Raw genomic sequence first — 17,553 nt, 5'->3', positions numbered from 1 at the left:
TCATTCCCCCAAACCGCAGCCTGTAGCTTCTCCCCAATCTGTCCACACTACCCTAACGAAGAGAATGGCCTACTCAACTGATCATGACTCCAAATGGAGCCTGTCTGAATGGACTGCCAAGAGGAATGAATGTTAAAGAAGAAAAGCTTTACCACGCCCCAGTAGTAAATTGATATAAAGTGGTTTTTTCTCAGCTTCTGAATGTTCTTACAAAATTTCTATAGCAGCGGTCACAACCTCATTAAAAATATAAGATGTTCTAGTGTGTCTTAAGAAAAAGGTAAATCTTAACATTGAAAAGTGTTGTGAAGTATAAGCAAGTTTTGTTTCCTTCCTGTTTTCCTTCATGGAGAGCTCTTCCTATACATCTTGTTCCTAGTAGGAAAATTCGCTGCGACTGGGAGTTCACAGACCAAGCGTGGAAGCCAGTCAGTTGAACATATGTGAACAGGATGGACAGGCGGGGCTCTACAGGGAATGAGAGAACGCAGCTCTTTCAGAACGGTCTTTGCCAACATCAGCAAAGAGTAAATTGGCAGACTGATGCCAGATCCCTACGCTGAGGCTGTAATGCTGTGTGGGAGCCATGCCCCTGACCCGCCCCATGCTGGGGGAGACCAGCTGCAGACTGCAAACTTTAACACAGGCCTTGTGGGTGTCAATCTTCTGGTAAAGATTAGGTAATTAATCCCGAAGCTTCAAAATCAAGGTCAAGTTTCTCTCGGGTTCTACCTATATATATGATGGGTTTTTCAGAAAAAGCCTATTCTCTACTTGTGTCGGAGTACAGTTAAAAGATAATTGTTTCATTGTGTAACTAACACATAGTTCGATACAAGCAATAATCATGACATGTATATGTATACATACAAATATATAGCAACTGTGGCCATTCTGTTCACAGAAGGAATTGTCTGTGATTGCTTTTCCTTCTAGAAAGTCATTAATGCCTGGAATTACCTGTTACTCAAACAAAAGTTTTCAAAGTGCAAAAAAGCCATAAGAAAACATAAGATACAACTTTTGGGTATAAAACTGTTCTCTAGCTTTCAGATTTTGTACCAGGAGGACCCTCATGGACCCAAATATCAAATGCTGCATATGCTCTATAGATGCGTAAATAACTACACAAGCTAAAAGAAAAACATGTGTAAGGGCTAGATGAACCAGCACCTCCAAATCATTCAGTAGGCCAGATATAAACAGCTAACATTTTTTGGCATAAATAATCACCAACATTAGTTGCACTGAAAGGAAAATTAGGCAGAGACTGTAATTGCATGTATTTGAATCATTGCCTTTATAACTCAGATTTTATCTAAATTTGTAGAACAGAAGATATCTCATTTAGCACTTTACCTTCATTACTAACCCTATTCTCACCCTGCCAGGAACATATTACCCATTTCATAGACAAGGAGAGCAAACCCATGCTGGTTAGCATGTCCAAAGCCTCCCTAGCTAATAAATAGAAGCTAGACTGCACATCCACGTGCTCTTTCCAGTAAATACTATGAATTATTTGCAACAACCAAGACAAATGAAACAATAATAAGCCTTAAATCATGCTTCCACCATAGGTATGACATAATAATGCAAGTTAACATTTTTAGATCTTGACTAAACTGTCAATGTGTGAGCATATCCATTTTCTCAACTGGCCCTCAGAGAAACACTGCAATATGCAGCGAAGATATTAATATTCCCATTTTAAAAATGAGAAAATCAAGATTCTAAACATTTAAATGGCTTTTCAACACTAGTCTGGGACCAAGGTCAGTGATTCAACTCTTTTCATAGAGCCTTGAAAAAAAGCAGTTTTCAGGTTCAGTGAAAAGAAGTTACAAGAAAAGCAAATTATAAACCATGTAAGCTGGCAGCAGACATTTGAAAAGCAAAAACTGTGATTATTCAGATTAGGGTCTTGATGGATAGTGATTTTCAGGCTACCACTATGTTAATTTTTCTGGCAGCATGCTCTAATTTAGAATACGTTGTATTAAAGAACCTTAAAGATGTCTGCTTTTTAAATGTTTAAGAAAACCAAATCAAGCAGAACGTATGTTTCTGGCAAATATAATTTTAGACATAGTAAGTAAAAGTAGAAAATTGCTGTTGTTTTTTTATACACAGAAACTAAGGAAAAAACTTGCCCTTAATCAACAGTTTTATGTAGAATTAACACCAGGTCTGTTGCATACTTCACTGTTAGATCATTACCTCATTGAAAAGCTAATTTAGTTTTAATTTAATCTATTTTTCAAATTTTGTGCATAAAATGAAATCTTGAAGGAGTGTGAAGCTCCCAAACTACTCCCCTTTGCCTGCAGATAACAGATCAAGCCTTATTATATACATCAAATTACAGAAATAATGAGGTACCATGTATGCACTAGAGTAAACCAAGATTAAAATGAAGCATTTCAATATAAACTTCCACAAAAAGTTTCACCCGAAAAATAAAAAATAAAAACGGAATCCACCATATCTTAATTTAAGGGATGCAAACTCTTGATCATACTGATAGCTGTATTCAAATCTTAATCTCCTTCAAGCAACGTGAAACCAATAACTGGTTCTACATTAATATTTTAATAACCCTCCTTTAAATAGATCCCAATTTGGACAGGGGAGCAGTCATCTGGGCTACTGTTGCAATAATTCCATCTTCTGGAAGTTGCAGACAGAAAGATCCTCTGCTGTAATATACAAATAATCCACCTCATTTCCCTCGGGACAATGAAAATGTTCTCTGCACAGTCCCAGCTGTAGATAAGGCAGGGGGCTGCTAACCATTGTTTACCAAGTGACAGTTAACCCAGCAGCTGATGGGCTCTGTTTGCCCTGGTCTATATTATCTCACCACCTAAGATTATTATAGATTATTATATTTCGCAGGCTGAATAAAGAATGGGTGTGGAAAGTGGAATGTCAGGAAAGAACAGGACCACTGTCCACTTTAACCCTTCCAAAAGAAAGTCAGAGGAGAGGAAGAGCTCGACACTTGAGCTGTTCAGAACTGTTTATTCTTGCCTCAGCGTCCCCGCTCCAGGCCACACTGAGCACCTGGAACTCACAGGGCCAAATTTACCATTTCAGAGTTTGAAACTTAAAAGACTACGCAGGTGAGAAACTGGGTGGTAAGGCTGGATCAGTGGTGATACACTGCAACCTATAAAACCCCAAATGACCCTACCAATAATCTCCCTTAGGAAATCACTTCTCTCAAATGATCGGATGTTGGCTGCCCTAGTAGCTAGAGGGCGGCAGAGGTAGCAGTTCCCTCGAAAGTGCTGGGGAATCAAGTGGCCTCTCCTGACAGGAGGACTTTTGTTTGAAACAAAAATAATTCTTATGGAATCACTGAGAAAGCAGAGCAAAAAGAAAAAAAAAAAAGCAGCCCTTCCCCCACACCAACCTGTGCCCATCCTGCAGGACAATGGGGCTTTGGAGAACACTATCTGGACACAAGTGGAGGGGACATTGTGAGCACGTCACCAGGAATCTGAACGGCATTATCAAAATAGGCCAATAAACTGAAAGTGATTAAATCCTCCTGAAAAGCCGGTGGAAACAGAGGACACAATATGTTCATGATGAGCACTAAGGCTGGTCTGATTGTCTCAGAGCACTCGAGCAAAACCCAGTGGTGGCAGGCAGGCAGGGAACACACCCACAGCATTTTGTCCATGCACTCGTCACTGAGAAACGTGCCTGGGTTCAGTTTGAAAAAGAAGCAAAGGCCTCTGGACAACTGGACTCAACCTCTCACCTGAATGTCTGAAGACTTCCAGATATATTTAAGTTCATCAGGGGTAATGGGGCAAGACTACTTTTCTGACTGTGTTTTCACATATAAAGCCAGCCGCCTGGATTGAATAATTGTGCTACCTTGGTGCCCTCTGATGAAGGTAGAATTAGAAAGAGAAAGCAGAGTCAGGGATGCCCCAGACAGCCCCATGCAGCACAACCGACATCTGTTAGAAAATACAGCAGACCGGCTAAAAACCAAGAGAATTCCACTTGAATTTCTCAATCAGTAAGACATCCCCCTATGGCTTTGCAGGCCTTATGTAGCTGCTTGATTACCCTTTGGTCATTCCAGCTCAGGAAGGGTGACAGTCTTGCACGGTAATGGTGACAGAACTGACTTGGGAAAGAAGGGGACGCTTAACATGGTCACAATCCTCCAGAATATACCAAAGTAAAATTTCTGGGTCAAGGCTCTTCTTGTTAGGTAACATTTGAATAGAGGAATGCTCTGTCTAATCATGAGAGCCCTGTGCAACATTCCCTAGGAAAGCAGTTGGTGAAGGATGAGCTTTTACCGACCATGAGAAAAAAGTACCAGTGAGCAACGAGAGCATTAAAAAGGTAAGCTTTGATTTATAATGTGCACGCTCTATACACCCTGTGCCAAGGCATGCCCGCCCGCCTCTGCCCGTTGAGATCACTCGTGATCACAGCCCCATTTTGCACCAGTGGGCATGCTCACTGACCTTAATCTACCAGGATTGCTGTGTTTTCTCCCGAAATGAACAATTGTAACTTAAGCTCCTGAATAACCAAACACATAACTTACACATACATCTGTGTGCAGACTTTTGGTTTCCTAGCTTCCTTCTGAGCTCCTCTACCTACTTCTCTCTCCTGCTGTCAGAAGACAGGGTGGGAGATGCACTCAGGCAGGGAGAATGGTTGGCCATGACACTTTCTCCACAGGAACCAGCAACCCTACATTTCCCACAAATTAAGCATTGTCAGTGGGATTTATTTGACCATCTGTACATAGGCTAGTGGAGAGGTGTTCATTACGGCTCTTTCACCTAAAATGAAAAGAGGCTCCCTAGGAAAGCTAAACATTGAGAACATTTCAAGCTAAATAAACAACACTAAAGCAAGCGGCATACACTGAGAAAGGCAGCCTGCTGCGGTGAAAAAAGCAAAAGGTCTGGAGCTGGGAAAAGAGAAGCTGCACCTCCTACTTGCTGTATGGCCTTGGGCGAGTCATGTAAGGTTTCTGGGCTTTCAGCATCCTTGTCTATGAAACTGGGGTTATGATAAAAATGACCACAATTATACCCTATGTTGTTGTGAAGACTCACTGAAATACCAAATACACGAGATCAGACTCCAGGGTCAGACAGGTAGTTCGTTCACTGAGAATGGACCAATGTGAAAGGATAAGGCAAATAAACAGTTACTTAGGAATGAACTCTGAAATGACTGTTGAGCTGCCTACCTTAAGATCAAAGACGCAATGGGAAACTTCTTTTACAGAACGCTCAATTTCCTGTTGTTTAGCAGGTCGTGATTTGGATAAACGTCATTGAATCAGAAACACTGTGGGTCAGGGATCATGCTAAGAGCTGGCGCTATAACCCAACGAGATCATCTTTCTGGCCCTTAAGGAGTTTACATTTGTTGAAGATCTACAAAAGTGCTGATTTCAAGATGGAGTCACATACAACATCACTGGTCTTTCTCTTCAGCACCTTTGAAAATCACTCTGTTGTCTATTACATAAGAGTGGGTGACACAAGCAAATGTACTGCTTGAAACATCTTACTCCAAACTCCCAATCTGTTCTCACCTCTCCTTCTCTGCCTCACTGCTACCTCTTTGCAGGCAAAACAACTACTGGGCTCAGTTGGGGAGAGCAGCTCCTGATAAGAGGTTTAGGTTTAGAATACTCAGCCATAAACCTATTCTGATGTCAATTTGAACTGCACACTTTACCACTTAAATAAGCCCAGGCCCTTGGTCCCCCTGGCCAAAAACGGGGCCTCATTTGGGTAGGTTCAGCATTTGCTGAAAAGAAAGTACAAATGACATAACCTAGATAAAGAAAGGCCACCCGCTGGTTTGGAAGGAGATATATATTAGAATCTTAAAAGAAACATGAGAAGATTCATACCACTGTAGTAATTTACTAACTTGAAAACTATAATAAAACAGCTGCCCCCAACTCACTTCCCCCTTATTTTCTCTCAAGTCACTTGAATTCTCTTGACCCCCCCTCACCCCGCACACTAAGTCCTCTGTTCTGCGGGGCCAACTGCCCTCCTCCTGGGAGAAAAGATGGAAGTCAGATTGAGGGACCCAAAGCTAAGAAGACCAAGAGGAGGCCTTTACTAGCAGGACCTCACAAGAAATACTTGGAGATAGGGCGGCAGAGGTTGCAATTCCCTCGAAAGTGCTGGGGAATCAAGTGGCCTCTCCTGACAAGGAAAACCGTCTTGTGGACACCTACAAAGGACAGGCCGGCCAAGCCCACCAAACCCCCTGCCTCAAACCGGGCCACACTCATGGGACCCCTGAACTTAAGGTTTATCACTGAAAACACGGAGGCCCCCCAGAGAGAAAGAGGGGGCCTCACTTTGTATAAATGCAGGAAAAGCATCTGGCACATTCACAGCCTGGCCCACAGCAGGCTCCACAACCTACACACACCTGCACTGGGCAGAGCCCAGAGCTCCTTGGCTAAGGGTAGCCAGATCCCACAGGTGAGAGTGGGCATATTTTGGCCGGGGGGACGGTCAGCTGCGTATCCAAAATGATTCTGGCCACCTCTCCCCCAGCACAGCTACAGAGGCAAAGGCGTCAGCACGAAAAAGCAAGACTTCAAGAAACAAGTAAAGCTAAGTGGGGTGAGAACGCGCCCAGACCCTCAGGTCTTGCTGCTCTTCCAGAAGTTTTAGCTTAAGCTCCCAAAGCCCAGTGTGTGCGGGGGCGGGAAAGCGAAAGCCAGAAGAGAGAACGTGCTTGTCAGGACCGGAAAGGCTGGGCTCGTGGGTCCCCGGCCGCACCCAGACCATTTGGGGTCGCCTCCGGGACACCTGCTGCGGAGCCGGTTGCTCACCTTGAGATAGTCGTTCTCCGAGCGCAGCTCCTCGATCTCCCGCAGCAGCTCCTCCTCCTCCGCCGGTACCAGTCGGGTCTGCTCGCCCGGACCGGGCTCCTTGAGGATCCCGGGGACCGTTCGCTCGAGCGGCGCGCGCCCCCCGGCATCCTCTGCCACACCCGTTCCCGGGGACTCCGCGGGGACCCCACCTGAGCTGCTCCGACCCCCGAGGCAGGAGCCGGCGGCGGGAGGCGCGGCGAGGAGCGCCGGGGGCTCGGGGCTGCTGGGCGGCGCCCCGCGAGCTGTGGGGCTCGTCGTGGGGGCTCCTCGCAGCGGTTCCCGGTCGCTGGAGCCCGTGCCAGACTCGGCGTCGCTGCTGGCAGCGGGTAGCAGGCGTTGCTCGTCGGACAGGGGTTCGGAGGGGCAGTCGGAGAGGTCCGAGCTGCTGTCCGTGTGGCTGATGCGCGACCCGGGAGCAGGGGAGCCGGCCGAGGAGGTCACGGCGAGGATCACGGCGGGGATCGGGGCGGCGGGGACCGGGAGCCCGGTGACATGGGCGGGGGACGCCCCGGAGCCGCGTTTGGATTTGCGGCCCTTGGCAGCGGCGGACAGCGGCTCGGTCCCGGGCGGCGGCGGCGGCCTCCCCGCCCGAGGCAGCAGCTCCGCGGGCGCCGTGCGCGCCGCCCTCCTGAGGCCCGGAGCGGCCTTGACGCCGCCCGCTGCCCTGGCTCCGGCGCCCGGCGGCGGCTTGTCCTTCGCGCCATGGGCGCCGCCGCTGCGCCGAGAGAGGCGGCCGGGCGCGGCCAGGGTTCCCGGCGAGGGCTGTGCTTTGCCCGCGAGGTTGGGCGAGCGCGGGGTGCCGGGCGCCGGGGCTCGGCCCGAGGAGGAGGCGGCCGGAGCCGGGCCGGACGCCGGGGGTCGACCGTGCAGGTCCTTGAGGAAGGGTCTGGCGGGCGAGGGCGCGCGGTGCAGCCGCCTACCTTCGACCAGCGGGTGGAGGTGGTGGTGGCGATGGTGCTGGCCGGGCGGGAGCGGCTTCGCGTCCGGGGCGCCACCGCCCGCGAGGCCGTTCAGCGTCTCCATGGCCGGGTCCGGGGCCGCGAGCAGCAGCTCGGGCGGCAGATGCTCCGGGCGGCGGCGGCGGCGTGCAGCCTCCCCGCGCGCCCTCTCATCACTGTCCCCCAGCCCCGCCCGGTCTGCGCCCCGCGCTCCCGCGCCGCCGCCGTGCCCCGCGTACCCCTGGCCCCCAGGGTCCCCGCGGGGCTGGCAGCCGCCGTCCTCCCGCTCTCCCCTCGCTGAGGTCACTGCCGCTCGAGTTCACCCGGCACAGCAGCGCGGCGGCTCCCTGCCGCTCGCATCTCCTAGATGCGGCGCTCCAGGCTCGCGGGCCCGTCGCCGCGGCCTCGCACACCCGCACTCGCCCGCTGGCGGCGCGCTCCCCGCTCCCGCGTCCGGCTCCCCGCCCACGGCAAACCAGCTCCCCGCAGCGCCCGCCGGCTCCAGCGGAGAGGTACTGCACGCGCGCTCCCCCGCCTCCCGGCGCCCTGCGCCCAGCCACCGCGTGCGCATGTCCCGCCTCCCGCCAGCCGGCGCCGGGGTGGGGGCGGAGCCTGCGCTCCCGGGCCTCGCGCCCGGGTCGCGAGCCGCGGCCTCCACCTTGCTTCGCCCAGGGACCCTCCTTGCTTTTTGTGGTTCTAAGGACAGTGCCTAGAGCTGGGGAGGGAAGGGAGTAGCAGTGGTAAAGTGGGGTGGGAGAGAGGCGGGCGCTGACTGCTTGCGGGAGACTGGAGGTCCGGGAGACGTGAGCGGACCCCTCTGTGGTGCGTGCAGTGGGGTGCCAGCTCTCCCGCTGATGTCGGCCAACGCTCCCCACAGGCCCCCCCATTCAACCCCTGCCTCCTAGGGCCCCTTAGTTCCCTCTCCAATGTCTTCTCACGGCTGTGCCCGTAGTCCCCACACTTCTTTAAGGACTAGCTGGTACCCGCTGGCAGCTATCACGTCAAAACGGGCCCGGTGCTCCACAGTTGGCACCCCCAGTGGCCTCCGGAGCTCAGAGACCAAGGAGCTGCTGGAGAAATAGAAGCCGCTCACCAAGCTTGGGGTCAGAAAGGGAACTCACATTTATAGTTCCGACTGGGAGCTAGGCACTGTAGACATTCCATAGGCATTGTTTTATTCAATCCTCATAATAAGCCCGAATTGGAATTACTGTCTTTTTTAAGGATGAGGACACAGGCGCAGGGAGGTGAAGTCGGTGCTTTAGCCAGGCCATGGCTGGGTGGGGATTCACACCAAGTCTGTAGAATTTTCAGCCCTATGTGCTGTCCCCTCAGAGAACCACGGCTGTGAGTAACCGTTCTGCCACTTGAGAGTCTAACGTGGGCCACTGACCTTTTCAAGCCTCAGTTCTCCTGCCTGTATAATTAGAAAATACTGCTAGGTGAGTGTTGGGAGGATTAAATGGGCGGATGTGAGGAACACTTGTGCAAACTGTAAAGTACTTTTCAAATATCCTTGAGTGCAGGTTTTGTCCCAGACGTTGGATGTTGGGTAATACTCAAAGGACGAAGGCCCAGCCTGTCCTCTAGACTTGGCTTTGCCAGGAGGCAAAGGGACAGGCAATAATTACGAGTTGCTAGGGTGGGCATTTGCCCCCCACCTGGGAAGATTGGCGTTTTCCTGAGATATAGTTGGGTGCCCAGGATTTACAGAGCAGGGGTTGTAGGTGAGAGATGGGGGCGTGTGCAACCAAATATCCTGTGGCTATTATCCTAAGGGATGGGGGAGCCTTTGGAGGATGGTGAGCATGGCTGATCTTATTTGCCTAGAAGGATCCCAGTGGCTGCAGCAGTGAGGAGAGGAAGACCCATGAGGGGAAGCAGTCAGTGGTGTAGCAACAAGCACAGACCAGGCGTTTATGGCAGTAGGGGTGGAGAAAAGCGGACAGACTTGGAAAGATACAAGGAAGAAGAGGCTCCAAGGTCTATGATCTTAACCACAAATTACCCTACTGAGCCACCTCCTTCAAAAAATACAGGATAAAGTGATTTTTTAAAAAATGTAAATCAGGAGAATCATACTCCCAAAAGACATCCTGTCTGCTTCTCCTTAGATGCTGGCAGTGATACTGGGCCATCTTCTGTGGCTGAGCTCTGAGGGCACTGGGACCCCGTCCTCTCTGCTGCTGTTCATGTTTTCTGTGAGTCATTTATCTGCAATCCTCTGTGTGACAGCACACTCAGAATATAATCTGTACTGAATCTCCTTTGATGCAATATCTAGTAAGACCACAGCCGTATTTCATGGAGTATTTGAAGAAAAAGGACACTGGTAAGTAACAACACTGCAGAAGGGAAGGGGTGGGGGGTTAGTGCCCAGCCACGGTGGGGGGTGGAGAGGGGGGTGCCGAGCTCTCCCCTAGAGGGCGCTCCAACTCTCAGTTGGAGTCAGTTAATCAGAAAGTGGCAGCCCGGTCAGTCCTGGAGCACAACCCACTGTAACTCAGGGGCCAGGACCTTCATATAGAACTTCCTCCATTACCCAGAAGTCTCCAGTACCCTACATTTCTGAAGAATTATGTCCGGGACTTCTAGCACAAGCTGGCCAGCTGCTCATACTATATATAATCACGCACAAGGCCACCTGAAAATGTTCCAGTAAATTAGCCTTCCAAAAGTACTAGCCAGATGACCATACTATTTGTAGCCAGCTTCCCTTTCCCTCAGGTAACAAGTCAAGCAAAAATCATACTCTGGCAATTGTTTCTGCTGGTCCTTGGCAAGGAGGCGTTCGATAATGCTTTCTTTTTCTAATATTCAGTGAGTCACAGGTATAAAAATATATCTGCTTGCATGATAGATGTTTTTAAAGTCACATGTGATTTTTTTTTTTAATTTTGTTGCCCCATTAAGTTAGTCTAAAGGTGTTGGGAGTTACTATTTAAAGGAGGCTTAAGGTGCTTTCTTCTGGAAAACAACAACAAAATCCCATGTGGGTGTGCCTCTTTGGATCTGTCTGCTCTCAGACCCAGTCCTTGCCTGACTGCTCTGCACAGAGGGGGGAGCAACTGATGAGGGTTGGTTTTCCAGGTTCCTAGGTTTGCTGATTGGGTTTGGCAGGTAGAGATTGGAGTCTTAACAGCAAGGGAGAAACCAGGTTTATTTATTACCTTCTCTGTCTGCCTCAAGTGACTTCTTCAGAGTGGCCCAGTTTCCTTTGTGGACTGGCTTATTGGGGTTCCAGCTTTCACTGGACGACCTGAAGCCTCTGGTAACTTCCCCTCCTCCTGTTGCCTCTTGGTCAAGGGTCCTAGTGGCTTCTTGTGGTTGCAGATCTCTGGATTACTTCACTGTCCCCTGTTTGGCTCTCAATACCTCCCACTCTATAACCAATTCATTGCATTGTAAACCCTGTGTTATAAACGCTTGCACTACATACGAAGTTTCCGATTTTCTCATTCTTTTGCAGAGGCCTAAGTACGGGCCTAGGGAACTGCATGCAGCAGCATTGGTATAATAGGTAATTCGGTATGGCTGTATCCAGTGTGGTATAGTGACAAGAGCTGAGGCTTCCACACCACGTAATCTGGGTCCAAATCCTGCCTAAGGCACTAGTTAGCATACTCTGTGTCCTTAGGTAAGGTATAATTATCACTATCATCACCATCATCTATTTAATACCAGTGGAATAATCAATACTCTGAAATGTGAGCACACCCAACTTGGAGCAAAAGTTAGAAAACTTAGTCTGTGTCTATACAGTTATATAAAGAGAAACAGATTTTTTTTTACCTTGTTTGACACATAGTAGAAAAAAATATATATGACATGGGACTACACTTCCCTTACTGCGCCATACGCACAGACAGAATTATATACAGAATTTCTGCACTCTCAAAACTTGTCCAAACCTACGGACATTCTTTTCTAGTTTTTTTCCGCTTATTTTAACTCAAAAGTGCATTTATAATATGAAATTATTCCTCGCTTAAATCATCAGAAGTAACCCTCTTTGAAAAGAGTAGGAAGAGAAGATTTTTAACAGAGTGGGTGCTGTGTGTATGTTTCAGGAAAATTGGGGTTAAAAAAGGAAACCTGAAGTCAGGGGACCCTCCTGAAGTTGAAGCAGATGCATCCAACCCTGGAGGTATGTGGGGTGCCTTCCAGCTTCTCTTGCAGGGTTACTGCCCAAATTTCATGTGGGACCTGAAGCAGGCTAGTCCTACAAGGACCCACTGACCCCTTCTCATGGCCAGATTGGCAGCTGTGCGTAGTGGAGATAATGATGATGACTTGAGGGGCTCTTACAACAGGAGCACATTCATCGCACCTGTGAGCTACTAAAAATGCAGATTCTATGGGGCCATATGCCCCAGAGATCTCATTCCAAAGGTGTGGGGTGGAACCCTGGAATCTGTATTTTTAATAAATACATTCAATGCAGGTAACTGTCTGACCACACCCTGAGAAACCCTGTGTTGGTATTTCTAACACAGCTCCAGGTGTCATATGCTCTTCCTTCACATTTCCTCCTGTTTCTTTTTGAAACTCCTTCTGATGCTGTGTGTGAAATTCTGGATGATTGACCTGTAGAGACCGAGATAGAGATGTACTCTAAGTCGGAACTGGAGACAACATCCCACCAAAGGGTTCTCCTGGGGCCAGTCTTGCAGGGAAAGGGGAGAATCTTCCTCTCATCTGAAAGCTAAAGGAAGATATACCTGAGGGTAGAAAGGAGGCCCTTTTGCTCTTGACCTGTGGTTCTCAATGAGGGTGGAAGCACCTCTAGGGGCATTTTGGAAGTTTGCTGGCGTATTTTTTGTTGTCATGACAGTTGGGTTGTTGGGGCACTTGTGGAATTTAGGAGAGGGGTCAGGGATGTTAGGTGTCACAATATGCTCAGAGAAGAGCTGCTCCGCATGCTGTCCAACTTCCAAATGCCCTTCTGAAACATTCACATAGGTTAAAAACCAAACCAAACAAAGCACTGTCATTATCTGAGTCTAGAATGTAACTGTCTTAGTCTGTTTGGGCAGCGATAGCTGAATACCATGGTTTGGGTGGCTTATAAACAACAGAAATTTATTTCTCACAATTCTGGAGGCTGGAAGTCTGAGTCCGGGGTACCCGTGTGGTCAAGTTCAGGTGAGAGCTCTCTCTCTGACTGCAGACTACCATCTTCTTATGTCCTCCCATGGGGACATGTGTCTGGTGTTCTCACATGGCAGATCCCTCTGAGGTCTCCTTTATAATGGCACTAATTCCGCCCATGAAACCTCCACCATGCTGAGCTAATCATCACTTCCCAAATGCCCCACCTCCTGAGACCATCACATTGGGTGTTAGGATGTCACATGAATTTGGGGGTGAGAGGGACACAAACATTGGTCTATAGCAGTATTTTACACATAAACACTATGCTTTCACGTATAAAGCAGAATTTTTAGGGTTGTTCTCGTATATACTAGATTTTTTTTTTTTTTTTTTTTTTTTTTTTGGGAGAGAGAGAGAAAGCAGGGGTGGGGAGGCGGGCAGGAGAGGGAGAGAAAATCTCAAGCAGACTCCACTCCCAGCGTGGAGCCCAATGCAGGGCTTGATCCCAGGACCCTGAGATCATGACATGAGCCGAAATCAAAAGTTGGACGCTTAACTGACTGAGCCACCCAGCGCCCCATACTGGATTTTTTTTTAAAGGAATGCAGCTGCAATAGAAATCAAGACTGACTTAATTTTATTTGGAGATTTACAATGACTTCTTCATCTTTAGTCATTTTGTCATCGATGGCAACGCCACTCAACGTGTTTGAGTTATTGCTATAACAGACCCCTATCTGTCTGCATTTTAGCAATTGCCTCTATGTATAGAATCTGACTACTTCTTTATATGTATTTTCTAGTATATTTGTACCTAAGCTTTATATGTGGAAATGCATATTACTTTGTTATAAATTGCTTTCTTACTATTTCTCTTTTATATTATCATTAGAGCATTATATTGAGTTTTAAAGATATGTATGATACATACATAATGAGTGATACACACATAATGATTCTCATTTCAGGTCGGAAGGGCGGTTGTAAGAAAAGGGGGGTGCTTTGCGCTGACATGGTTGAGATCCACTGCTCCTATAGGGAAACAGCTAAGATGTGTTGGAGGATGCCCCCTAGTGGTGAGTGTTGTGATGGCATCCCTTCCCCAGCACAGAGAAAATGAGTCTGGATGTGTTGGTGATTCTAAGAGACTTCCTTTCATTAAACGGAGCAGTATTCCCTTATAAAAGCTTTTGACATGTTCAATAAATTCACAGAAATTTGGGCTCCCTTCTTCTGACAACATAACTGCTAAAATTTTTAAAATTATTTTTTAAAAATTATTTTGGGATCCTAAGCTTGATGCACATGGAAAATACATTGTTAAATAGAGAAAACTAATAAAAATTCTCTACCTTTCCTAGTCGGCAGCATGTATACTCTGAAAAATTCAGGGAAATTAATGTGTTATGTTGCCACCCCCTTAATTTAGAACATTACAGATTTCACTATGCAGCTTCTGAAATGTATAGCATGTGTACGTTTGCTTTTATTGTAACTGTTATTTATATCTCTATCTACACAGTTACTACCTTTCAAAACAGAAATGAGGATGTGAAATAGAAGATGCCAGTAGCCACTTCATCTCTCTGATCTGCTTTCCCAACTACAGAGCTCTTCTTTCCCTATAAAATAAGAGCAGGTTTACAAGGAAAGCAAAAATAGAACAATGGATTTATAGAAGCTTCCATAGCACATAGTACTTATTAAATAAGTTTCCTGATTAATTCAGGAAATATGACACTACAAAAGAGCGTGCATATAAATACATTTTGATTACTATTTCTATGTAAAATTACTGTCAAGCAAATTTCACCGGTGAGGTGATAGAACAATGTGGGTTCTGTGTCACATGATCTGTGATCATGATGATTTGTTCAGTTACCTTGGACAAAATAGCTCAGTCTTTCTGGACCTTAGAGGCCTCATCTATAAAATTAGGGAGTTGAACCTAATAAGCTTTAATGTATGTCCCAGCTTCACAAATCTGGGGGTTGAGGTGAATTTGCATGTGCTATTTTAATTATCAATGTGGAATTATCTGTAGCAAATTGTAGGCCACCTCTCTTCATTCTCAGACAAAATGTACCAGGCGATATAAACCAATTTTAATAGAACAGTATAATTAAGGAGGTTAATACGATGGAATAAATATGACAAATGTTAGTTATGCATATTCCTGATTAACCTATTGGGGCAGATTATTGAGAGTTAATCATGTTTTTTTTAAGGTTTCCTTTATTTTAGAGAGAGAGAGAGAACACGTGCACACAAGTGGTGGGGAGGGGCAGAGGGAAAGGGAGAGAGAGAATCCCAAGCAGACTCCCCGCTGAGTGTGGAGCCTGACTCGGGGCCCCATCTCATGACCCTGACTGAGATCATGACCTGTAACGCAACCAAGATTCGGACGTTCAACCAACTGGGCCACCCAGGAGCCCTGAATGTTAATCATATTTTTCAAGTGGCCCTCAGTATTATTACTTAGAATAAGTCCATTTCACATTTGTCTCTTTCAATACTCCCCACAGGATCTGAGAATTTGAAAGCAGAAAGAGGCCCTGGAGAGCATTGCCATCCTGTTCTTTTGTCAGCCCCTAGTTAGGCACCCCCAGGACAGGGACCCACTGGTTGTTATTCTGAAGCAGTCCTCCCGTCCATGATTAGGGTGTTCATAATCAGACCATAGAATATTTGAGAATGAAGGGGCACTATTAATAATGACATGAGACAGGGCGCCTGGGTGGCTCAGTTGGTTAAGCGACTGCCTTCGGCTCAGGTCATGATCCTGGAGTCCCGGGATCGAGTCCCGCATTGGGCTCCCTGCTCAGCAGGGAGTCTGCTTCTCCCTCTGACCCTCCCCCCTCTCATGCTCTCTCTCTATCTCATTCTCTCTCTCAAATAAATAAATAAAATCTTAAAAAAAAAAATAATGACATGAGACAATAGTCATGAGCTGGACCTGAACAGGCAGCTCAGGCTATATATAAGGTCACCCCATGACTCATGTACATTCCTCAAGGTAAGAATGTCTCCAAATTGGATCAGACTGATCCCTTTTTATGTCCACCGACACTGGGAAGACATGAACTCTTTTCATTTTGTTAAACTCTTTTACATATAACTGGAAAGAAGACTGTTAAAGAGGGTGCCTGGGTGGCTAAGTCTGTTAAGCGTCTGCCTTCGGCTCAGGTCGTGATCCCGGGGTCCTGGGATCAGCATAAGGCAAGGAATCAAGCTGAAATGGAATAGAGCAACCATTCTCTATTTTACAAATATATGAATCTGTGAAACACAGTCTTCATGCTTTAATGGGTCTTGTTTGCCCTTGAAAAAGACCGTGTAAATATTAGAAAATCATTATATATTTAAAGACTGTAAGTCCCTGAGCCACTAAACCTTCTTAATAGCTGTCCAGATCAAAGCCTACTTTGGAGTTGGTGCTGAATAGACAGTCTTATAGCTCCACAAATTGCTTTTGTTCTACAGTGATGCGAGGATCTTATTTTTTGCACCAACAGAATGCCATTTTTTCATCTAGGATACAGCATTCAGTGAGTTCATGAATTCCCCATTCCTCTCTGCCATGCAACTTAGTATGTTTACTTATTTCTGTTTTCTCTGTAGGGTGCTTCTCAAATATCATCAAGGAGTTTGGAAATTTATCAAGTAATGAAAAACTAAATAATCATGGAAGCATAAAAAGAGATAAAGAAAATAAAAATTCATTGTCTATTCACTATTTCAAAGGAATGAAATACACTATTTGAAGGATTTAATTGTTTCTATCCCTAAAGAGAGAAGCTAAATAGAATGGAACGGGCTGCCTTTAAAAGTACCATTGCAGGGTGCCTGGGTGGCTCAGATGGTTAAGCGTCTGCCTTTGGCTCAGGTCATGATCCCAAGGTCCTGGGATCCAGCCCTACATCGTGCTCCCTGCTCAGCGGGAAGCCTGCTTTTCCCTCTCCCTCTACTGTTCCCCCTGTTTGTGCTCTCTTGCTCTCTGTCAAATAAATAAATAAAATCTTTATGAATAAATAAATAAATAAATAAATAAATAAATAAAGTGCCATTGTAAGTTCTCCAGAAAAGTGTTGCCTAGGCTGAAGGCCATGTTTCAAAAACTGCTACAGAGAAGATTGTTATCTGGGCCAGGGTTCTCGTCAACTCTGTAGATGTATTCTCAGCTGTCTTCTGTAGAGTATAACCTTCTCAAGTACAGAGCCACAGGGTAATACAGAAATCCACACACACAATGGGTAGGTGGTGTATCTCTGCCTATTTTCTAACTACTATAACTCACCACTGGAGCAAGTGGGGGTCAAGAAGGAAGATAGCTAGGAACTTTCAGAGCTGGAGGACTATGAGAGCTGCTGCCATTACTATGGCTGTCCTTCTGGTCTTTATTCTTTTTTTTTTTTTTAAAGATTTTATTTATTTATTTGACAGAGAGAGAGACAGCGAGAGAGGGAACACAAGCAGGGGGAGTGGAGAGGGAGAAGCAGGCTTCCCACGGAGCAGGGAGCCCGATGCAGGACTCGATCCCAGGACCCTGGGATCATGATCTGAGCTGCAGGCAGGCACTTAACGACTGAGCCACCCAGGCGCCCCCTGGTCTTTATT

The 17,553-nt window shown here is 46.9% G+C and overlaps 1 protein-coding gene and 1 long non-coding RNA gene across 3 annotated transcripts in view; one reads left to right on the top strand and one right to left on the bottom strand.

Annotated features, from left to right (window-relative positions):
• Nucleotides 1-8,293, bottom strand: part of MTCL1 (microtubule crosslinking factor 1) — a 120,869-nt gene extending 112,576 nt beyond the window's left edge. For both annotated transcript variants that reach the window (XM_035013792.1, XM_035013791.1), the window contains exon 1: nucleotides 6,863-8,293. In XM_035013792.1, coding sequence (XP_034869683.1) covers nucleotides 6,863-7,927 — 1,065 coding nt within the window. In that variant the 5' untranslated portion in view covers nucleotides 7,928-8,293. The remainder of the gene's footprint in view (nucleotides 1-6,862) is intronic.
• A 2,594-nt stretch (nucleotides 8,294-10,887) lies between these two features.
• Nucleotides 10,888-16,658, top strand: LOC118016416. The gene is made up of 4 exons (XR_004680823.1): nucleotides 10,888-11,113; nucleotides 11,913-11,989; nucleotides 13,905-14,012; nucleotides 16,558-16,658. It is a non-coding gene; the product is annotated as an uncharacterized LOC118016416 (long non-coding RNA).
• The last annotated feature ends 895 nt before the right edge of the window (nucleotides 16,659-17,553 follow it).

This window comes from Mirounga leonina, unplaced genomic scaffold, assembly GCF_011800145.1.
Source record: "Mirounga leonina isolate KUSES-001 unplaced genomic scaffold, KU_Mleo_1.0 Mir_167, whole genome shotgun sequence".
Taxonomy (NCBI): domain Eukaryota; kingdom Metazoa; phylum Chordata; class Mammalia; order Carnivora; family Phocidae; genus Mirounga; species Mirounga leonina.
This window is presented reverse-complemented; position numbering and strand designations above follow the sequence as displayed.